Source organism: Maylandia zebra, linkage group LG10, assembly GCF_041146795.1.
Source record: "Maylandia zebra isolate NMK-2024a linkage group LG10, Mzebra_GT3a, whole genome shotgun sequence".
Taxonomy (NCBI): domain Eukaryota; kingdom Metazoa; phylum Chordata; class Actinopteri; order Cichliformes; family Cichlidae; genus Maylandia; species Maylandia zebra.
The window spans coordinates 32,225,825-32,249,163 of record NC_135176.1 but is presented as its reverse complement, the minus strand read 5'-3'; the positions used below and the strand labels follow the sequence as shown (position 1 = coordinate 32,249,163).

The 23,339-nt window shown below is 42.1% G+C and overlaps 2 protein-coding genes across 3 annotated transcripts in view; one reads left to right on the top strand and one right to left on the bottom strand.

Moving 5' to 3' along the window:
- LOC101466642 (uncharacterized) overlaps positions 1–23,339 on the bottom strand; it is a 34,770-nt gene that overhangs the window by 10,690 nt on the left and 741 nt on the right. Inside the window, exons 2-6 of one of the 2 annotated variants that reach the window (XM_076889446.1) lie at positions 18,824–19,505; positions 17,445–17,650; positions 15,664–15,781; positions 9,649–9,829; positions 8,272–9,557 (exon numbers count right to left, since the gene is read on the bottom strand). In XM_076889446.1, the coding sequence (XP_076745561.1) occupies positions 9,650–9,829; positions 15,664–15,781; positions 17,445–17,650; positions 18,824–19,315 (996 nt within the window). In that variant the 5' untranslated portion in view covers positions 19,316–19,505 and the 3' untranslated portion in view covers positions 8,272–9,557; position 9,649. The remainder of the gene's footprint in view (positions 1–8,271; positions 9,558–9,648; positions 9,830–15,663; positions 15,782–17,444; positions 17,651–18,823; positions 19,506–23,339) is intronic. The other variant, XM_004556854.4, reaches the window with a different exon arrangement.
- Positions 925–4,252, top strand: LOC112435398 (uncharacterized). Its single transcript, XM_076889447.1, has 5 exons — positions 925–1,334; positions 2,224–2,474; positions 2,642–2,809; positions 2,930–3,025; positions 3,476–4,252. Exons 2-5 carry the CDS (start codon positions 2,331–2,333, stop codon positions 3,791–3,793), a joined length of 726 nt encoding a protein of 241 aa, XP_076745562.1. The 5' UTR covers positions 925–1,334; positions 2,224–2,330; the 3' UTR covers positions 3,794–4,252.

Sequence of the window (23,339 nt, the reverse complement as noted above, 5' to 3'; positions counted from 1 at the left end):
AATGTACCATGTGGACCAATCAAAACATGATATGGCAACATGGCATTTAGTTGTTTAGGAAGGGGGAAGTTTTAGGAGTGACGGCGTGTTTGAGATGTGAGAGATTTGTGACGTTTAGCGCAAATCTTGTGTAGTTAGTGTGTAGTTAGTGTGTAGTTAGTGTGTAGTTAGTGTGTAGTGTAGTCAATAGTTTTGTTGTGTGTCAGAACAATGAGGCGCCTGCTGAGTGTTACAGGTGTTATAGCAGTGACACATCTGCTGTTGTCAGGCCTGCAGGTATCAGGCTGTTGTTCTCCTTCATCTCATAGTGGACAGAAATTGTTTTTTGGAGTGTGTTACGGATTCAAATATTGGGGATGGAGACAAGAGGAAAAACCACAATAACAACACTGGTCCGGCCGGGTTGAGTCAAACGATGATTTTAATGGTCACACGCGTGGGAGATGGACACTGTACACAGACAGCATCAGATCTCAAAATGGTGGAGCATTGATCAAACTCTAATAGCCTCTAGTGGCCCCCACCTAATCATAAAAGCCTAAACATTCACATGCTTTCTCTCACACGGCGCCTAAGCTACGACCTTGGCTCCCTGTTTATCTGCTCCTGCTGAGATGGGGCAGAAAACTCCAGCATGTTCTGTTCTCTTCTAATCAGACAAATAAGGCGATGACTTTCTGCGAACAGTATTTCTTATAACTCAGCAGTATAATGCATCATAAAACAATATCATTCATTCACAATAAATCAGCAGTCTAATATAATGCAAATCAGTTTAACTAATGCAATAGTTATCACCTTCTTCTAATTCAGGAGAATACTGCAAACTAAAACTACACTGTAAGACCGAATAGTAATAGTTTGATAAATGAAATGAGTTCCAACTACTTAAAAACCTGTTATAAGTTCATACACCTTTATTTTTTTGAGTAGTTTGAACAATTTTGTTTTTTCAAGTTATCAGTACTTGAATATATTGATTAGTTTCTAGCATTGCGCTCAAATAATTTGAGTTTTAACACTGACGTCACTTACGTGCCTACGTACGTACCTACGTGCGCCACCTGTTTCTTTATGAAGTGCTGGCAACCATCTTGGATTCCTCGCTTCGAGTGCGAATGCCCGCTCATTACCCCGAAAGAAACTTGTGGAACGTTAATATCCGAACAGAAATAAAAACATTTGTCAACGGGTTTTTTGCGGCATTGCCTTTGACGCTGGATAAAGGAGGGCATGCTATGGTATGTTACGGACTTTTGAACTGGAACAGCTAACCCTCTGCACTTGGCTAGCTGCATTTACCGCCTTCGCGGCATCTTCAGGAGCGCTTTGTGGTAAGTTTTATTTTTTCTGAAACTATAGTTCTCCGTTGTAATATGGGTTTTTATCGTCATAAATGTACAACTCTAGCAGGCATTTAAGAATTACATGCATGCGTCGTTTTATCCATGTCGGCTTGGCCCCAAAGTGTTTGCATGAATTATGCTAATACGCTCATATTTAGTATAACACATTATTAGTCCCTGGGACTAATAATGTGTTAATAACTTTTCTAATCTCTTACTATTTTAAAAGAAGTCTTTAGAAGGCATTTCTGGATTTGCAGATTATAAACTGCCTTGTGGTTAAATTGTTGAATCAATATGCACTGCTGCGCTGCTTCACACTTAGCGCATACGTGGATATTGATATTGGCTAGCCCATTTGCTAACTAGTGGAACTTAAAACTTACGTTTAGTTCTCTGGAGTTGTACATATTAAAACTGGGGCAGCAAAATTGTAGGCACAGGACATACTTACAAAAGCAGTGAATAATCATTACATAATTACGCGGTAGAACTTGGTTTACATTGCAAATAGTTATGTATACCAAGTTGAAATGTAGAATCTTCTGAACTGTAAAATTGTTGTGCCTGGTCTATTTTAGGTTAGTTTAAGGGTGAATCCATCAATAATATATTTACCAAACAGTTATTTTTTCGTTTTATTTTATTCTGATGCCCAGTGTTCATTAGTGAAAGACTTAGTTTTTTATCTGTCAGGGGCTGGGTCTGTGAACCAGCATTTTGAGTTTATTTTGTAGTTTTGCTTTCTTATGTTATATTGAAATGAGGTGAAGTTCTTGTATTGTTGTTATTATTAGTTAAGGTTTAGTTGAGTTCTGGGTTGGTTATGTTTCATCTGTGTCTCCTTGGTTGTGTGTCTTTTCTGTTCTCTGTGTAGTCTGTCTTGTCTTCTGTGTTTTACTGTTATGTCCATGCCAGGGCAGAAGTAAATTTTCAGGGGTGAAGATGCTGTTTACCTTGACCAGCTAAGACTACAGATTGTAGATGAAGTCGAGAAAAGTGAAAAGAATCCTGATTACAAAGCTGATGCTCACAACTTTGGCCTTGCAATGCAAAGAGATCATCAATGATGACCTACCAGTAGGTCAGATCCTGGATTGCTGGCCTACTCTGAAATCCCAGTCCCAGGTAAGAATGTATATAGATGTATCTAACAAGATGTATTTTATATCAACCCCTGTTATCTGGCCTGTCTGAACAAATTATGCCTTTGGAGTGTAAGGATTTTGATGTATTTTGCAAAGATTTATAGACTAATTGAAACTTGTAAACACAAATGTATCCTGTGTGTTCAGATCTGTGCAGAATTCCACAGGATTACAAACCTCCACCTGAAGAACCACTTTTATGCTGTGCTGGACCAACATGCTCCCCGGCTCCAGAGCTTATTCAGAAAGAAAGCTGTTTGCACAGGGAACGTGTCTGATGTCCTGTCTCAGCTCTTCAGAAGCTATAATCTCCAGGTTAGTGAGTTTTTGTCTTGTTTTTTGAGCTTCATTTGATTTGATCAATTTTTCAATTTTAATTACCATTCTTGACTAGGTTAGCCAATAATTTAAAATAAAAATTTTCTTGTGATGTAGGAACAAGCTGATATCCATGCCCAAAGTGCTGGTGTGCTTCATGCCCTCTCTGCCTATTTGTACGAAGACACCTCTACCTTCATCAAAACATGGGATGTAAGTTTTGGACAAAGTTGTGAACAATATCTTAGTAGCATCCTTGTTTAGATTTCTCAAAACATTATGACACTTTGAGAGTTTGAGAAGCATCTCCATGCTTGGATCTGTCTACAACAGTGTCCATGTCACATAATGGAAACACTACATGTTTTTAATGTGCGTAGACCTTCTATAATGTTCCTAGCCCAACCATACATCACTGTACAAATGAAAAAAATATATAACTCCTATTGACTTTCTGTTGTTATTGCTACGAAGAGGTATGACTTTGCTTTACTAAAAGTACTATTTTTGTCAGTTTGTTTTCTCAAATCTTGGTGTGTTGTGGCTTTTTTGTTGTTCAAACAATTGATTTCTGAGCTAGTAATAATCCAGAAATGTGACTTGTATAGATGAAACTAAGAGAAATAGGAATGCACTAACATGTAGTAATTTTGTTTTCTGTAGATGATGCATTCTGATAGACCAGATATTAGTGAAGTGCCACTTGGACTCCTCCTGATCAGAGCCAATTCCAGCGATGCAACATTCTTCTGCCCTGAGAAGACTGCAGTTTTGGTCGAGGGTAACATGATCATTGTTTTCACCACCCTGGCTGATGCATTTCTAGTAATATTTGGACTGACTGACGTCCTGCACCTAAGCTACCCAAAATGTTTGGCCAACATTTTTGACTTTATTCAGAAAGTTTTGATGGGTCTGAAGGGTGGGAAGTTGAAGCCCAAAGTGCTGAGTCTTAAAAATGATCTTTTGGCAGCAGAATAATGTCCAGGATTCCTACACAGCCCTCAAGTGCCTGTTAAAGCAAGTAATTCAGTTTATCATGTTTCCAAGTCTGGATAAGTTTTTTATAAAAAGAGAGAATAGAATAAAGAAATCTTTGCAGACTCTGTTTCATACTTCATTATCTAAAAGCCACATCCAAAGTAAAAGGGGTGATTTTATTATTTTTATTTATTTTTTTCCCCCCATCATCACTTGTGTTTTAGTTGATTTTGATTGTGTTTTTAGTCAGATAACTGTAAATCTATAGAGAAAATGAAGGACAATCTCATTTCTGGCTTCTAGGTGGGATCTTGAATGTCACTTAAGGAACGTTCCTCCTGAACTACTCATAACTGACATAAGGCGCTAAGGAGGTTTATAACACTTTGTTTATGTCTCTAAAGAAGTATTTTTCTATTTAAAATTTTATTGCTTTGTTGTTGAGACTGTGATTGCACTCTACAAATGTGCATTTTTCATAACCACAGTACTGGCATATTAAAAAGGTTACCAATTATATTTCAGTGTATTAGCTGCACTATACTATTACTTTCATTCGGTTTTCCCACCTAATAATGCAGGATTTTCTTTTCCTTTTGTTTGTTTTTTTAATAAAAAGGCCATACTCATGTGTTAATCAAATTTGAATACTCTTAAAACATGTTGTGAAATTCTTTATTTCTAATATTGTAACCTTGTGCCAAAATTTCTGACATTATTCCCTATAAAATGTGGTGGATTTATGTCTTTGGGCTTTTTGTGTCAAAGTAACTCAATAAATCTGTAACTTGAATTTATATTTTCTGTCTTATGTTTTTACAAGTGTAATTATTTTGGGCACTTTTTTTTTTAAATCAAATTCAAAACACAGTAGATTTGGATATTACAAGCATTTGTATTTAAAATTTTTGAGTTGTATTAGCTTAAAATGGTTAACATTTTGAAACTAAAAATTAATTCCTTAAAGTTACTTGAGGTAGATTTGTACTTGAAACTCAAAATATCAAGTAGAGAGTACTAAACCAAAAATGTGGATATAACATAAAAACATTTATCAATGGTACTTAAAAATATTTATCTAAAGCTAATAAATAAAGTGTGTTTATTTAACTTTTATTTTTAAGTTTTAGTTACTTAAAATATTTTATGTAATCAGTTTCACCAAAAGTTTTGAGTAAAATTAACTTATTGGGTTTTACAGTGTACATAATAATTCACAATCTTTAATTAGGGGTATACCATGGCATAAAATAATATTATAATCCCACAAGTGGCACAAATAATCTGTGTGGCATCAGATTTGATGCAGAACAGCTGATTGTTCTGTAAATAGTTTGAAATGTTTATTTATAAAAACGCCTTGGCTGCATTTTTAGGTAAACAGCTGCAAAAAACTTTGTTACTTTTTTGGAGAAGTAACTATATAATTAATTGCCTAACATTGGTCATTATTTACTGTATGTTGCAGACAGAGTTACAGACTCTCTCCCAGACCACAGACTCCTAATACAAGTCAGAGCTTTATAGAAAAAAAAAAAAGAAAGTTGTGTTTTCAAAATTGGAGTTCAAGTTATTTTTTCTTCCAATAGTGTTAACATGCTACACAGGTCATGAACAAGATTTTTTTTTTTCATTTTCATTGTAAGTGGGCTAAAGCAGTTAATTAAAAGTAGTCTAACATAAATGCTGTAATTTGATTATTTTAATAAACATGTGACTTGGATGGATTCAATGCTGGCGTGACCACAGCGCACACGTCTGCTGTTGCTCACAGTGGTCCAAGGGTGTGTTTGCTCAGACTCATGAAAGAGGGAACATTGTCTACAACAAAGTACCTGCAGTCTACAATACACCGTAGTAGTTTCTATGTGCAATATTTCTCATATGCAATATTAGTTCTTGTCAATCCCTGTCACTACATTCCGTGCCTGTCCATAAAGATATATATACTAGGGGTGCAACGATATTCGTATCGATATTGAACCGTTCGATACAGTGCTTTCGGTTCGGTACGCATATGTACCGAACAATACAACATTTGTAATTTATTTTATCAACTTTCCTTCTGACGATGCTGTCTGTGTGGAGCGCTCAGTGAATCTGCGTTCGACTACTCCGCCTAGGCTGCACTGTCGAGCGCAGATCCACTGAGCGCTCCACACAGACAGCATAGTCAGAAGGAAGAGCGCAGTGCGGAGCAGAATGTTGGACCTTTTTCCTGTGACCTGTAAATCCCTCATCAGCTCATCTGTACAAAAGGTTCCAGTGCTTCCTGGGTCTAAGAACGCGTATGATTCAACTGTTGTGTTGCTCCTTGAACATCTGACCTTCACAGGCACAATTGAAAGTGCACAGACTGCTTCGCCAGCCCCAGTACAACCGCATGTTTCACTGCCTGCTGCTGGAGAAAAACTTGCTGCTGGTTCTCTGATACTTTTACTGTCACTATCAGGAGAAGAGTACTGCTCCTTATGCAGAATCGTGGGATGTTTCTGAGAACAAGTCTCACACGTGTGTCTTTGCTGGCAGCCTTTGCTCAGATGTCCCTGTGACAGGCAACCAAAACACAAGCTCTTTGATTTGAGGAAATCAAGCCTTTGTCTGTGAGGCTTTTGCTTGAGGAGTCTGCAGGTACTGAGGTTATGTCCTCCCTTATGACAGAAAAGACACTGTCTTCCACCTGTAGAGCCTACATTTTCCCTTTCCCTCTTTGTCTGCTCTGGACTGTTTGACACAGGTGCCGTATTAGTAGCAAAGATGCTTTCCCTCTCCTTGAATTTCAGAGCATTCTCTTTGCACACCTTTGCTTTGCCCTTGTCTCTAGACAAAGTGGTGTCCTGAATGTTACCAAACAATGGGTGAGAAGCGATCTTTGCCTGCTTCTCTACAAAACTGACCAGATCAGCGAATCTAGCTCTCATTGCTGTACGTTCTTGAATGTCACAGGCGAAACCCCTCCACCTTTCCCTTAATTTAAAAGGAAGCTTGGAGATGACTGTTCTCATATTAGTAGGGCTATCCATCTCCTCAATGTACTCCATGCTGTCTACTGTGTTACAGCAACTAGTGAGGAACATAGCAAACTCCGTCAGTGCATCACCATCCTCTGGCTTGATTACAGGCCATTTTAGAGCTCTTTCAATGTAGGCTGAGGCAATAGTATATTCATCCCCGAAATGCTTGCGCAGAAGCCTCTTAGCTTCAGCGTAGCCCCTGTCAGGATACATGTGCGAACAGCTACGAACAAGAACCTTGGGTCTCCCTTGGGTGAACTGCTCCAGGAAGCGCAACCTATCTCTATTGCTGTCTGTCCTTTCCTCAATCCCATGCTCGAACGCTTTCATAAAAAACCCAAACTCCAGTGGATCCCCACTGAATACTGGAACATCCAAAGGAGGGAGAGTGGATGCTTTCTGTTGTTTTACTAGGAGCTCTGTAATCTCGTTTTGTCGCTTCATGACATTCAACAAGTCTTTAACATCAGCCATCCTGCCTTGACTAGTAATAGACTGGCTATTATCCTTCTTATTCAATGGACGAGGAAGTCTGCTACTCCTTTCTGAGCCCTGCATTACCTCTGACTCACATCCTCGACCGACATCTTCATGTTTTGGCTGAACCAAACCAAAACTGGCCCCAATACTTTGGCCCGGAGATCTTTGGCAGGTAGCCATTTTGTTGACCAAGTCAGCAGAAGTGTTATGGGCTGGCTCCTTCACAGTCAGCACCTCAAGCTTTGCGTTAGCTGCAGCAATAGCTGTTTGCAACTCCCATTCCTCCCTTTTTGCCTTAAGAACAGCTTCTTGTCTGTCAATCTCCATCTTTTGCTTTAATGCCTCAGCACGCGCTACCAGAGCAGCCCTCTCTGCCTCAATCTTTAGCCTGACAGAATATGTGGTCGAAGACACAACAGAAGAGGTTCGACTGCTTCGATGTGCTTTACTGCGTCTGGACGATATTGCTGAAGCACAGTCTGCAGGCTCAACTTCAGCATCAACCATTCTTGCTTCAACTGCTTGCATTTCCACTCCTTTTAACCATCTCTCGACTTTCTCCACAAAACTTCTCAAATAGCTAGCCTTTGGCTCATACCACTGTGTCTGATCATGAAGAAGTTCCGACTCAGTCAAGTGATTTTTAACTGCATCGTTGTTTTCACAAAACTCAATATACATTTTTGAGAAGTCAGTGGCTAATTTAACAGACACTTCCTCAAAATTGCCATCATCTTCCATAAGCTCCTCAATCTCTTTTATCTTTCTAGTAAGATAACCCAACTTGGTTTTCCTTGTCACTTTAAGATGCTGAAGCTTTTCCTCTTGTGCTTTAAAAGTTGGCTTGGAAACTCTTTTTTCCTGCTGCTCCATATTAATTGCGCTGCCATAAACCTTTCAATGCAATTAATCCTTTACACAGGCCATGTACCACTTTACCATACAGGAATTTTCACAAACCGTAAAGCAGGCACAGCCTCATACTTTTCAGATGCGGGGTTTTCTTACTGCCGAAAGGATCCGGAAGCACGGGAAGACTGAAGCGCATCCTCTTTCACGTCCCGTTTTCCAGTTTACCCTTGCCGCGCCGCGGGCCGATTAACTCTGTGCGCCGGTGACGCGTGCGTAATCCTCTCACTTTCGGAGCAGTTTTCTGACTATTATAGCGGCAACCTTCGGTCCTTCTTTGCCGCTTCTGCAGAACGTAAAGTTTCTGACTCGTGCTCTTGTTAAGTCTCTTGGATGCCTTCCGGTAGCAAAAAACGAGGCGAAGGAAAAAAGGGGCAAAACATTTATTTTCCTTACAAATCGAAAGGTACAAAACAAATGCCTCTGGTGGGAGCTCCGTTTATATTCCCTTTGTGTTACAACAAAAAATGACATTAAAACGGCGACGGTCAGAAAACTGTTGCTCCACGTCCTGCTTGCTTACCTAACCTTTTACCCACACCCCTCCGCATGCGGGTCAAATACACACCCCCTTTACGACATCCCCCAACACTTTACAACAACAACAGACTAACAAAGCAGGATTAATTTATGGAGCACAGCATATTACATTATAACCTAAAATGATCAAGATTATAATAAAAACTTAAAAATCATGACAAATACTTAAATATGGCATGATGTAACTGAGTAAAATATTGGCCTGGACTTGGCTCCAACATAGCTTTTATTTTGAAAGAGCCATTTCTCTGTAATAAACTCTCTTTTTCCAAAGATGAGTGATTTCTCGATCAGATAGATTTATTTTTTTATTACTTTGTTGTTTCAGCAACATTAAATTTAAAAACTGTACTTTTGAGTTAAAATATATATTCATAATTTTAATAAATGACAAATTAAAAAAGCATGAACATTTTTTTGTATCGAAAAAATATCGAATCGTGACACCAAAGTATCGAACCGAACCGAACCGTGAATTTTGTGTATCGTTGCACCCCTAGTAAGCCAGTACTCCAGCCAAGAGCAGGGGTAAGGAATCATGTCTTTCTTCTTGGCAATGCAGAAGATTTTTTGCAGCAGACCGACGAAGCTCCAAGAGGTTTTTGTGATCATATATCAGTAATGAGTTGACATCACGAAAAACAGGAACAACAGCAAAAACACAATTACAATTGAGAGCAGTAGATGACTCGCCACACACAATGGCACCATGTTAGCCGATGTTACACAAGTAAACAAAAGACCAAAGTGTGAAGACCCTGCAGAGCTCAGACTGAGGCAATCGTCTCACCATGGGGACTCTTCAGCCTCCATTTCAGCATCTATTGATCAAGAAGTTTAATCAGGAGACATTTACAGCTCACGTGTCAGGAGGTAAAGCAGCAGCTTTACCTGTTGTTATTTATTTATTACCTCAGAATCTCTGCTGAAATGAAACTTCCTTCTCCAGTGGGGAGGGCCAGTTGGGCCACAAACGAGTGACCAGGTTTTGAGCATCCTCGTAAGTATAAAAGTCAGATTTAGGGACTGTCACAGCGTCACGCTCACAGAATGTGAGGTTCTTCCTCAGATCATCAGAATCAAATTTCAGCACCTGGAAAAAAATGAACAAAGAGAAAGAAGACGAGCAACATTTTTACACATGAAACCTACAAAATGAAACTATAGTACAAACACAATTGAGACACTTGTTTTATTTACAGAAAACATGTTCATTTATTCATTTTCACTGATGTCCCTGTCATGCCCGTGGGTGAGGTGTTGTTGCAAAGAGAGACACTGAGGGCCTGTATAGAGTATCATGGATTAAATGAAATCAATGTTAAAAATAAGTACACCCTGCCTTTGATTATCTCTGTCTTCAAATCACTTCATGGAGCCAGCTTACTAAGGTGGAGCTTTGAAATGCTTACCACCTCATTTGCACCCGGGAGGGTGACAAATGAAAGACAGCTTTTAACACCCTGCTTGGACACTGAGTATTTAATTATACCTTTCAGCCTCACCAACACTCCAGCTGTCTTCCAGGTCCTAGTTAATGATGTGCTTAAAGAATTTATGCATGTATTCATTTTTGTCAATCTTGACAATGTTTTGGTCTTCTCTAAGACACAGGTAGGGCATCAGGTCCACGTCTGTTGCCTTTTAAAATGACTCCTGGAGAATTGTCTCTATGTGAAGGCAGAGAAGTGTGACTTTCATACTGCTACAGTCTCTTTTCTTAGTTTTGGTTTGTCTGGAGGGCAGGTGAAGATCAATCCCACTAAGGTGTGTGCAGTCACTGAATGGCCCATCCCAGATTCACGGAAATAGCTACAACACATCTCCGCAAACTTCTACCATCAGTTATGCGGAACTACTAACAGTGGAGTCACTGGCTTGAGCAGCCGTCCATCATCTGGATGGACCCCAAGAATCTGGTTTATCTCCATTCAGCTAAGAGACTGAACACTGACTAAGCCCGCTGGTTTCTGCTTTTTGGTCGGTTCCATTTCATTCTCTCTTATCGCTCCAGGTCCAGGAATCCAAAACCTGAAGCTCTCTCCCGCCAGTATTCCCAGGATACAGACCAGTTGGAGTCAGAGCGTTCCTGTCTGCCACCTGCGCTGTTGGAAGTCTTACCTGGGATATCGAGTCTGTGATCCAGCAACACCTACAAAGGAGATCCTGATCCAAGCTCGGGATCCCCCAACCCTTGCTACATACATACAGCTGCCTTTTCTGTTTTCATCCATTGGAGAAAACCTGCATGGTTTGCCTGCCACCTGGGGGTAAGCTGAACTATTTCTCTCCTTAATTCAACTCAATTCAATTCAATTTTATTTACACAGCGCCAAATCACAACAACAGTCGCCTCAAGGCGCTTTATATTGTAAGGTAGACCCTACAATAATACATACAGAGAAAAACCCAACAATCATTTGACCCCCTATGAGCAAGCACTTTGGCGACAGTGGGAAGGAAAAACTCCCTTTTAACAGGAAGAAACCTCCGACAGAACCAGGCTCAGGGAGGGGCGGGGCCATCTGCTGCGACCGGTTGGGGTGAGAGAAGGAAGATAGGATAAAGACGTGCTGTGGAAGAGAGACAGAGGTTAATAACAGATATGATTCAATGCAGAGAGGTCTGTTAACACATAGTGAGTGAGAAAGGTGACTGGAAAGGAAAAACTCAATGCATCATGGGAATCCCCCGGCAGCCTGCGTCTATTGCAGCATAACTAAGGGAGGATTCAGGATCACCTGGTCCAGCCCTAACTATATGCTTTAGCCTGAAAACTGAAGGCTCTGCCTCCCATTCTACTTTTAAATACTCTAGGAACAACAAGTAGGCCTGCAGAGCGAGAGCGAAGTGCTCTAATAGGGTGATATGGTACTACAAGGTCATTAAGATAAGATGGGGCCTGATTATTTAAGACCTTGTATGTGAGGAGCAGGATTTTGAATTCGATTTGATTTGATTAATATGTGCATTGAAGGACATGTCCTGGTCAAAAATGACTCCAAGGTTCCTCACAGTGTTACTGGAGGCCAAGGTGATGCCATCCAGAGTAAGAATCTGGTTAGATACCATATTTTTAACATTTCCAGGGCCGAATACAATAACCTCAGTTTTATCTGAATTTAGAAGCAGAAAATTAGAGGCCATCCAGGTCTTTATGTCTTAAGACATTCCTGCAGACCCCTGGAGAGGTTGTTACATCCTTGCAGAAGTTCTCTGCTCTCTAGGAGTTCACTCTGCAGGTGGAGGGAGAGATATAAGAGAGGTGGAGAATGAATTCAGCCTGGGTGTCTATTGTCTTGTGTAGTCTGGGAGATGATTGGATGATGGGGTGGGTGAAGTTTTCTCTGCGCTGGGGCCGGGTGGGCTGCCCTGGCTTGTGTGGGGCGGGGCGGTGCTGCTGCTGTGGGCCCCGGTCCGCATGGGCTTGGGCCCCCTGACGTTGGTGGATTCCAGAGAGCGGGGGTGCCTACTGGGGTCAATGGGGGAGCTGGCCCCAGTGAGGGGCAAGTAGCCCCTCCCTTCCGCCCCTCCCCATCCTCAGCTCCCTCCCTCTTCCCGCTCCACCACAACCACCCACACATGCAGGGCCTTAGGTTGCAGGTGTGTCACTAGGGTGCAGGGGAGGGCCTTGGGGGTGGGCATGTTATACAGCGTCCAGAGTATGGACTGTGTATTCAACCTCACCTCTGGCGCCGGTGCCCACTTTTCAATTTTAAATGCATGTAGACATTGAGGATTCTCGGGAGGCGCCGTGCTAAACCTGCTGCTCTCTGGCAGCAGCACCATGCCCTTACGTGTTTTAAATGCACTTTAGAACAGCATACAGCAACACTCCATATGAGAAGGCGGAGGGAGGTTTGGGGTCTTCACACACACCCGTTCTCTGTTAGCCATTGGGGCGGGAGGAGTTGGCCGTCCAATTGGGATCTGGGATCTGGGGCCTCCGTGCTACTGCAGGGCCAGGGGCGGTCTGCTTGTCTCCACCCCAGGGAAAAGGATAACATCTCCTGGGTCTAGGTGTGGTTTCCCCTTCTGGGGGTGGTGGTGCGTGAACTTGGGGTATAACGTATGTTTGGGGAGTGTGATTGCGTGTACAGTGTCTGTTTATGTCTGTCTCCACGTTGGGTGAGTGCCAAGTATTTGTATATGTGTGCATGAGGGTGGAAATGCACGTTTGTGTCTGTGTGTGTCTTTATGTGTGTGTCTATGTGTGAGGTCGGGTCTGAGATGCCACCCCTCTGGGAACATCTCAGGCCCTCCAAGGTATGGAGGCCTATCTCCCCCCACAACCCTCCCTGTCGGTGGATGATGCCCTCAGGTGTCAGTGCGTTGGTGGTTCTTGGTGCCCGGGGCTGGGCGCTTGGGTATGTATGGGTATCCCGGTGGGGCCTGGGGGGCCCTTGGGCCTCTGGCCTCTGGGCCTGGGGTTTGGTCCACTCTGGCACAGCTGGCTGCCAGCAGAGCCTGTGGGCATGTCACTGCAGCCCCCTCTGGCTTCTGCTCCGTGACTGCTGGGTGACTCCTAGCCTGGGGCTCTACTCAGCTCTTCCCAGGAGGGTGGCATGGATACCCCTTTGTTGGTACTCCTTGGGTTCTAACACTCTAGGGCCTGTGGATGTCTGGGGCCTGGATCTCCTCCATGCCTGCTTCATGCCTTGTGGACGGGGCTATAGCTCTCCATACCCTCTAGCAAATCATTACATGGAGAAACCTTTTGAATACAAACGCGCTCACGCATACAAGTGTACACACAGGTGTACTCAAGAGTGTTCACAGACACAAACTACACCTTTCTTGGCTGCTACCTCAAAGCACATTGTGTGCTCTCGATCTTGCGTGCTGCACAATAACATGTAATATTTAGTATCTACTGTTATTTACTGTTAGCTGGTTTATTGCGATGGTGTTGTGTTTATTATATTGCTCTCTTTTTCGCTTGTTTGCTCTTCTGTTTTTTCTTCTCTCAACAGGTGATCCAGGTAGGGCTGTGCGATATGACCAAAATCTCATATCCCGATATAAGACAACTATCGTCCCGATAACGATATAAAACTTTTTTGTAAATTCTGTGAATCTCGGGCAGCTCGACTTGCGGGAAGTGTTTCCAGCTGGGCGTCGTGTAGCTGGAGTCCAGTGTTTTAACCGATGCATGAAACGATACATTTTTAGACATAAGTTGTAACGGCCGCCGTTTTCTTTGTGAGTATTTATTACACGGCGTGCTGCGGGGAAAAGCCTGTTCTAATGTTTGAGTCTAAGGTTTATTTTTTAGCACCTGACGGCTCTTTTTTTACTTCTCATCCTAAATAATCTGCTCTTTCATGTGATTCAGTTTATTTTGAAAAGTCTCAACAGGATCTTGAGCTTTATTGTGAAAGGTTTATGTGGAACATAAACAAGCGGACACGCGATGGTGTTACCGTCGTTGTTGCTAACGACAACGCATAAAAACAGTCACTTGTCCGTCTGTAGTGTGGTTAATTAAATATAAGAGAACTTTGAGAAATTAATATAACCACTACAGTGACCATCAAAACCATGAAAAAAATATTGCCGTAAACAGCTTATTTTGCGACACCACGAAACAAACGATAGCATAAAATGAAACGATAGACGTTTTTATATCGTCATCCGATATATATCGTTATATCGAACAGCCCTAGATCCAGGTGATTTTTTTAAGTGGTTTTTCTCACTGTCCCTCGTCCCCTCTGTTTTTCTTTTCCTCCCTCTCTTTCTTTCTCCCTTTTCTATCCCCCATTCATGTCTGTCCCGTCTGTAACAACTGAAAATAAAATAACAACATAATAATAATAAAGGTCAATCAAATGGACCAATATGGCAAGGCCATGATGATCCACTTAGTAACGTAAATCCATTGGGCATCTTTCTTGGCCTTCAGACAGTAATTCTGATGGCTAAAGAACCAAATGGGACAGGTGCAAAAAAAAAAGACATTCCTGCAGTTTAACTAATTGGTGTGTGTGATCTGGCTTCATGGACAGATAGAGCTGGGTGTCATCTGCATAGCAGTGAAAATGTATGCTATGTCTTCTGATGATGCTGCCTAAGGGAAGCATGTATAATGTAAATAGAACCGGTCCTAGCACTGAACCCTGTGGAACTCCATAATTAATCTTAGTGTGTGAAGAGGACTCTCCATTTACATGAACAAATTGGAGTTTATTAGATAGACATGATACAAACCACTGCACATGAGATGAGTCCACTGTCAGACGCCATAAGATATTTTTTTCCAATCCCCTTGTAGTACCATGCCTAATATATTGTCATTTGTATCATTTATAACCTTCACTAAAGCTGTTTCTGTGATGAGCTCTGAAACCTGACTAATGCTCTTCAAGTAAGCCATTCCTCTGCAGATGATCAGTTAGCTGTTTTACAACGACTCCAGATTTTTTTTAGATAATTACCTAGAAAGAAATGGAACTTACCTGCCTGCCCTCCAGTTCTCCACCATCAATCACCTCACCCCTGGAGGCCCGCAATTCTCTGACTCCCACAGAGCGCTTCCTCCCCTCTGTTGCTGCTCAAGTTCATGAACCAATATAAACTTTCCTATCATTTTACAGACTCCCTGCCTCAGTTTCCACTCCATAGCTAATTCTCCTTCTTTTAGAAGGCCCTGCCCTGTGTGACTCCCGCTGTGTTACATCCATCCTCGCACTGTTCGTGACAGTATTTACACCTCCAAACACACCCTAACACTGGCATAAACACACAAAGACAAGAAACTGAGTTTCAATTATTAATTTGTTGCCTGCGAAACTCAGAAAGAGAAAAATTCTCCTCCAGTGGAGAGAAAAGCTTCTTCCAGCTTTAAGATGATTAAACAAACAAAATATCCCTGATGTGGAAATCTTCAGGTGTGTGAGGAGTGAGGAGGACGAGCACTGAAGATACCTGTCCGCCCTCCACATGCAGGGCAATGGCGACGTAGTCCCAAACATAAAACTGAACGTTCCCAGTGACCTCCTCAGCATCCATCAGGTTCTCCTCACGTCTTTGGATCAGCTCATACCTGAGAGGAAGCAGCATCTGAATAAGTTCACAGTGTTAAAGGTCATGTGGTGGGGTCATTAGGGTCATTCCACATACACACCAATCAAGTCTGAGCTCCCAGCAGACGCCCTCAGAATCCTCAAAGTTTAACTTCAGTATTTTTAAAAGTGTCACCTTTATAGAGATGGACCGATCCGATATTACGTATCGGTATCAGTCTGATACTGACCTAAATTACTGGATCGGATATCGGAGAGAAATAAAAAATGTAATCCGATCCATTAAATATCAAAAAACCACCTCACAAAACTTGCGACATGGCGTAACTCGGCTCATAACCGTAGCACGTCGGAGCAGTGTGGTCACGTGATAGAGCGGCTGTGTGTATTTGTAGCGTCGCTACCAAACCGCATTTTATCTACGAGAAAGTTATACCAGAGAGATGTAAAACAAGTGTGTAAGTTCATCTCTGAATGTTTGTAAAGCATTCCAGCATTAAGCTTAACAACCGATATATGGAGCGACTGCCTCTCCCTCCCTCTCCTGCTGCTACTTCAATCATGAAACTGATCAATGATCAGCTGATCGGCTTTTCTCTCTTCTTTGTTTTTGGTCCACTTTGCACCCGAAAGAGGAAACCAGCGGCTGAACATCAGCAGCACGTTTAAGCTTGATAAGCTGTTGTTAGAATTTATTTACTTTCTACACCAGGATCTTTTTCTACGTAGCTGACGGCTGGTAACTGTGCAGGGGCGGATCTAGCAAAGTTTAGCCAGGGGGGCCGATAGGGCATGAAGAGGGAAAAGGGGCACAAAGACATACTTTTCTTTCTTATTCTCCTTTAAAATATCTAGCGTTTAATAAATAATTATCTGAATCTTACACCCAAAGTTTTAATCTGATGTAAAAGTCCATTACTGTATATAGTAACTATTAAGTCTAATATACCCTAGTAAGCTATACTACTTTTTCCTTTGGGAAGGTACCATCTGTGCAGTCTGCAGTTCTGTTGAAGAAATATGTTGAATCTATTTAATTATTCTTGAAAAATAATTGATTTCTGTGCATTTTTTTTCACACTGCATCAAATTAAAGTTGATTACGTCGATTAAGCATCATGAGGTGGAGGGTGGGGGTGGTTCCCTATTTTTTTTTTTTCTGGGAGTTTGCAACCCTATTAGTTAGGTTGCTTACTCTTTTTGGGTGCAGTGTATTTTTTGCATACAGGTATAACAGAATAGCTTTAGTGGGGGGGTTTTAAACGTGAGTATGAACTTATACAAAATGCAGCAAGATATTAAAAAAACAGTTTTATTGATTAAAAAACACACTATATCGGATTCATATCAGTATCAGCCGATATCCAAATTTATGATATCGGTATCGGACATAAAAAAGTGGTATCGTGCCATCTCTACACCTTTATGCTGTCAGAGTTACACGACACCAGCATACATGGGGGGATTGACCTTGGTTTTTTCCCTTGTGTCTTCATAAGATCAGGTAACATACACCAAATGTTGCCTGACTTTTGGTACATACAAAGAAACTCAGCTGATTCTGAGAGTCTGAGGAGATTTTCAGATTTTACTGGTTTTTAATAGAATGATTAGTGTGTGTGTGTGTGTGTGTGTGTGTGTGTGTGTGTGTGTGTGTGTGTGTGTGGTAACATCTGTTTTTACCAGTGTTTCTCACACATGGCTTCGGGGTTCCAGATGAAGCATCCGTCCCTATAAGCACAGATGGTGTTTGGAGCATTGGACAGGATGGGATACTCAGTGAAGAGCTTGTCATTGGCTGAGCTGTGGACCAGCACAGTATACATCACTTCCTGTCTGTACAGGGAAGTCCTGAGAACACGCACGACAGGCAGGGTGCCGGAGCAAAACTGGAAGAGGAAAAAATTGTGCTTTTCTCCGTTCTTTTGCATATTTATTTGTCACACTTAAATGTTTTGGATCATCAGTCAAATTGGTCTTTGTAGGTTCTCAGTCATCCAGGTCATGGTAGTCTAAGGAGCTTGGAAAGGCATCTGAACTTCTTTACGTTTCTTGAAGACGTTTCACCTCTCATCCGAGAAGCTTTTTCAGTTCTATGAGCAAATGATGTAGAGTCCCAGATTTTAAGACCTAGTGGGAGTGTCCCTAAGAGGGTCATGGACCCCCTATTGATCCTCTGCCTAATCACACGAGTCAAAGTGTGAAAACAGGTGTATGTCACAATCAGCCAGGGTTTCAGGTGAACCCATTGTGAGACCTTGTCACACCCTATCATGTGACTTACTGGGAACAAAGGACCCAAGATGTGAGTGGGTGTGGAAGCATCTGGGAAGGATCTCAAAAACGTAGAACTCTGAGCATTGCTCGCCGCAATGTACAGCATACACTACATTGTTGAGTTTGTGTTTGGGAGTTTTGTCCTTGGAATGAACCAGGTTTTGTCTGAGTGTGAAACATCTTCAAGAAACTCAGTGGAGTCCATTCGCTTTTCTTTCCAAGTTCTTTAGATCATCAGACAAAGAGAACCCAAAAGGCTTGAGTGACATCGATTAAGCCATTTCGAGGTTGAAGTATGAGTACCTCTTTGGTGACTCGCTCTAAAACAAACCAATAAACGATCCAGTTTCCAAACATTTTCTTGAGCATTTATTGCACAAATACACTCTCCCTATTCACCCATTCTTCATGTAACCAGCTGAATATATTTCCTACTCATTCATTAAACAGCTGACACATGACAGGAGTGCCAACCACAATCCCAGGAATAGACATGCAACACCATACACACACTACCTTTTCACCACACTCTATATGGCTCCTATAGCAAATAAATACAAAATGCAGTTTTAAATGATCATTTCATTTATTGCTATTTCATTTAAATCATTTTCTGCAGTTTTTTAATGTGATTTTCTGGTTGTTTAGTGTCTCAATCAAACACATAATACACAAAATGTTCCACTGAGGTGGTGCTGACAAACTACTGACAAAATCAAGTTTAAAAAGTTGAAACTTTATTGAACTCTTCTGTAAGTGTTAATTTACAGTGAAGGAGTCCGTACCTGCTTGCTGTAGGCCTCCAGCACCTCCTGCACCGTGAAGGTGAAGCGGTACGATCCATACCTGGACTTCTCACTGAAGGCTGGAGAGGAGGCGAACTTCCACAGGAAGCTCTGCTGCCTCCGGACCTGCTCCTCGGTCCGGTTTGGGAAGGCCTCCTCCAGGAGCCTCCTCTCAGCTGATTGGATCTCCTCTGGTGCCACAGCCAGACTCCACCACACCAGGGACAGTCTGTCTGGATCCTCTGAGCCGCTCTTTGGATCCTTGAAGCCTCCGTCATTCTTGATCTCTTCTAATCTGTATGTGTCGTGTTTCAGCCGAGACACATGAAACTCAAGTGAAACCTCTCCAGGTCCGGGGTACGGAGGGATGTCGTCTTTGTAGAGGTACTTCTTGTACAAATGAGTATCTTGAGCTTCCTGTTTCAAATCATTCAGCTTTAAATGCCTCGCTTTATAATGTTTTTGTTCTTTGATGTTTCCTTGTCTCTGCATGATCCGATTTGGATGATGTCGATCAAACAGACAGTCCAGACCGTCAGTGTCGCTCTGCTGATGTGGAGAGCAGCTCTGACAGCTCGGTATATGTCAGGCACTGGGTTTGTCTTCTGGACCCAACTGGGACAAAGCTTTCATGCTCCTATAAGTTTGATGATTAGGCTGAAGACTTTCCTCTTTGAAAAAGCTGGAAACACAGACAGTATGATCAGAAAACGAGAAGTGACCCTGTTACAGCAGCAAAAAGATGAACGACATCTCTCAATAAAACCAAATATCACAAACAAAAATAACTCGGAGAGGAGACGCAAAGGAAGGAGCTCAGTTATTAGCTGAGACCCACAGAGTCCACGCTGCTGTGCAAAGGCGAGGAGCTCTCAGTGTGTTTGATTTGATCTGAAAGGAGAAACAAGCTGTCACAGCCTGGGCCTCTGACCCAATGCTCTGAGTTCATTTTTGTATTCTTCTCATGTTAGCTTTGTGATCGTGTGTTATTCCTATTTAGTTTAGTTTAAAGGCAGCCATTATTTATTGTTTCCTTGGTTTCCATGTTTGGATTCTTGTCTAGTTTATTATGTGTTTTTAGGTCTGTAGGCTTAGTGTTGTCATGTCTAGTTTCCTGTTTTATTTTGAAATAGATTGTGAGTGTTCTGTGTTCATGTGGTTAGTTTTACTGTCCTCTGTGTTGTCATTATGTTTATTTCTAGTCAGCTGTGTCCTCATGTGTCTCCACTTCTCCTGATCACCTCATGTGTGTATTTAACAGTGTTGGGACTAACGCGTTATTAAGTAACGCGTTACAGTAACTACGTTATTATTGTGGTAACGAGCACGGTAACTAGTTATTATGCCAAAACCAGGAACGCGTTACTCGTTACTGGGATTTAGATAGGCTCGTTATTCGTTACTTCGTGTGGTGGCTATCGCGGAGCTTCCACAGATTCAATAACATTAGCAAGTGGTGGAAGCCAGCAGGTGGACGAAGGAAAAGGGAGGCAAGAGGAGAGACCCGAAGCGGCCGCTGGTCCGAGTGTCAGGTGAACTGAACTTCAGGTAAGAAGTTATAACCTGCAGTCTCTCTGGGTCAGATATGAACCAAGTTTAGGTGGAGTTTATTTTCGTTATGCTGACGTTTTCGTACTGCGTACTAGCTAGCATGACGGAGTTTCTATACAGCTGGGTGGTGCTATGAAGTTAATGATGTTGAACTTTATTTTGTTCATACGGTTAATTATTAGAGTTGCCAACCGTCCCGTAAAAAACGGAATCGTCTCGTATTCAGAGAAAATATTACGCGTTTCGTATTGAGGTGAAAAGGAACAGTTTGTCCCGAACTTCAGCTACAATGAAAAAGGCACAAAGCTGGAGTTATTCTGTGTTTACGCTGCAGCTGTCTCTTCTTCTCTCTTTCTCTTCCCTCCCTCTCCTGTTTCTACTTCAATCATGAAACTGATCAATGATCAGCTGATCGGCTTTTCTCTCTTGTCTCTCTTTGCCCCAGAAAGAGGAAACCACCTGTGATGGAGAAACAGGTTTACCTTTTAGGTGACATGAATGAGTTGAAGTTATGAACTGTTTCTGAGAGACAAATAACCCCAGGATCCTTTTCTAAGTAGCTCACAGCTCATAACTGTGCAGGTGCGGATCTAGCAAAGTGTTGCCAGAGGTCCATGTAGGGCATTAAAAGGGAGAGGGGGGCACAAAGAAATACTTTTCTTTCTTATTCTCATTTAAAATGTCTCGCTTTTAAAATAATAATTATCTGAGTCTTACAACAAACGATTGATAGATTGATACATATATACCATCAGAACAGTGAACATCACTGTCACAACAGTGTTTATTTTCATTCAAAAGCTTTATGATTTTTCCTATATTGGTGGGCCGGTCTCTAGTCAAAATGTCCGGGCCAATTTTCTGTCCCAGTCCAGCCCTGTATGCAGCTATTCTGCAGTCTGGTGTTACCTACATCTTCCTATTCAGAAGGCAGAATTTCTGAGTTCTGAGTACAATCGAAAGCACCACGACTGCAGTTTTTGTGTTGGATGTAAAAAGCTCACATGACTCTGTGACGTAGGCTAGAATCATGGCAGCAGTCAATGACGGTCCAGGCGTGGGATTTCTCTCGTGGAAATATGCACATTATTTTTTCCTTTCTATTGGTAGGTGGCACAGTGCACTGTGGCAAGTAAGCAAAGAAGACTGGCAAAGTTATGGAAGCAACACATTAACAAGAGAATTCTGAGTAAAACCAAAGTTACTTTCCCTAGTAACTAGTTACTCTGAAAGTAACGAGTAACTTCAAGTAACTCAGTTACTTTTGATAGAAGTAACTAGTAATGTAACTAAGTTACTAATTTAAAGTAACTTACCCAACACTGGTATTTAAGTCCTCGGACTTCCTGTGTTCAGCGTCGCGTCGTCTGTTATCGCTCAGTCATAGGTTTTTGTTTTCACTGTGTTTCATAGTCTTTTAGTTACACAGTGCTCAGTCTTCTTTGTTTCCTTAGTTTCATGTTTTGCCACCTGCAATCAGCCAAATAAAGGCTCGCCTTTTGTTGGAATTCAAGCTCTCTTCTCCTGTGTCTGCGTTTGGGTTCACATCTGAAACGCACCGGCTGCTCAGCCGTGACACCAGCAAAACCTTTAGCCAAATACACACACCTGTACATATACACACACACACTTGCAGGGAATAGAACTACAACTGAAGCTCAATTTGACGCCTGTGACCGGAAGTGATGCGTCCGAGTACGCCAAGTTTCCGTAGTGTAGTGGTTATTACGTCCCCGGTTTGAAAACCGGGCGGAAACGTTAATTTCAATCTTTTTTTCTTTTAAGTGAATTCTGAAACAACAACGACAGCACACACCTACACCTGTAGGAGTTTCATGTTTCCTGAAACAACATTGTTTCCCTTGTTTCTGACGCCTCAGTATCTTTATGTAACCTGTCCAATGAATATGATTTGGAAACGAGCGCAGGACGAATGAGGACAGATCACATATGAAGGCTCAGGTGTGAGTTTGTGTGAGTGTCACAGGTAAGTGGTCGTTTCATGGTAAATATCAAAGTAACAGTGAAACAGCGACAGCGTTGCTCAGTGTTCACTATCGTGATCAAAAACGACAGAACTCAGCTTTCTTCTGCAGCTCAGCTGACCACGGCTTTCCGTGTTAGTATAGTGGTTAGTATCCACGCCTGCACGTGTCACGGGGTGAAAAGGGACAAGTTATTTAGGGTTTTTTTTACTATGTATGTTTTGCTGTGTTTTACCTATTTTAATATTGTACACTGGTTTATTTGTATGAGTTTTACTGCATGTTTTTATGGTATTTATTGGTGACTTGTCCTGGAAAGACTCCACCCCTACCTGATTATAAATCTGATCACACCTGGGAGGTCCCAGAGAGGCCAATAAGAGGGCCTGGGAGACTTGAGCAGTAGGCTTGAGAGACGGCCAGGAGTGAGTGGTGCCAGGCGGCGGCGCCTGCAAGCCAAAGGGGCTGGTGGAGCTTGGCGTTCGGGGAGAACGATACAGCACCAGCGACTAGGGACGCGGAGCGAACAGTCGGACGACAGTAGCAACGAGAGCCCAGCTTGTGCACTGCGGGAGAGCAGAGGCGGCGAGACAGCTGGTGCCGATTTGCAGTTTTAAAGAAGCGGCGGGCGGAGTTGAGAGCTCTGCCCACCCGGGGTAAGTCTTCGACTTATCCCCTTTTTACGAATGAAAACTGCCTGAAAAAGAATAGTGACTGCCGCTCCCTCCCTTTCTTCAGCGTACCGGGACGCGAATGCGGGGAGGAAGGCGAGGACTCCGCTGGGTTTCCCTTTTACATCACTTCGCTGGATTTCTTAGTTATTTGTGACTTTTTTTTTTTTACCGTGGCGGATGCCACTGGACTTTTAATGTTGTGTTTTATTGATTTTTATTGTGTTACCCCTTGGCCAGGGTTGTTTTAATTGCTTTTGCATTTTTAACTGTTTGTATAATAAATTATATTTTAGTGATACAGTTTTT

What these genes read in the sequence shown, in the direction of transcription:
- LOC112435398 (XM_076889447.1), top strand. Translation starts at nt 2,331, where the DNA reads ATGAAGTCGAGAAAAGTGAAAAGAATCCTGATTACAAAGCTGATGCTC. An exon ending in CTCTGAAATCCCAGTCCCAG is followed by an intron (nt 2,475 to 2,641) that starts GTAAGAATGTAT and finishes CTGTGTGTTCAG; the next exon opens with ATCTGTGCAGAATTCCACAG. An exon ending in TCAGAAGCTATAATCTCCAG is followed by an intron (nt 2,810 to 2,929) that starts GTTAGTGAGTTT and finishes CTTGTGATGTAG; the next exon opens with GAACAAGCTGATATCCATGC.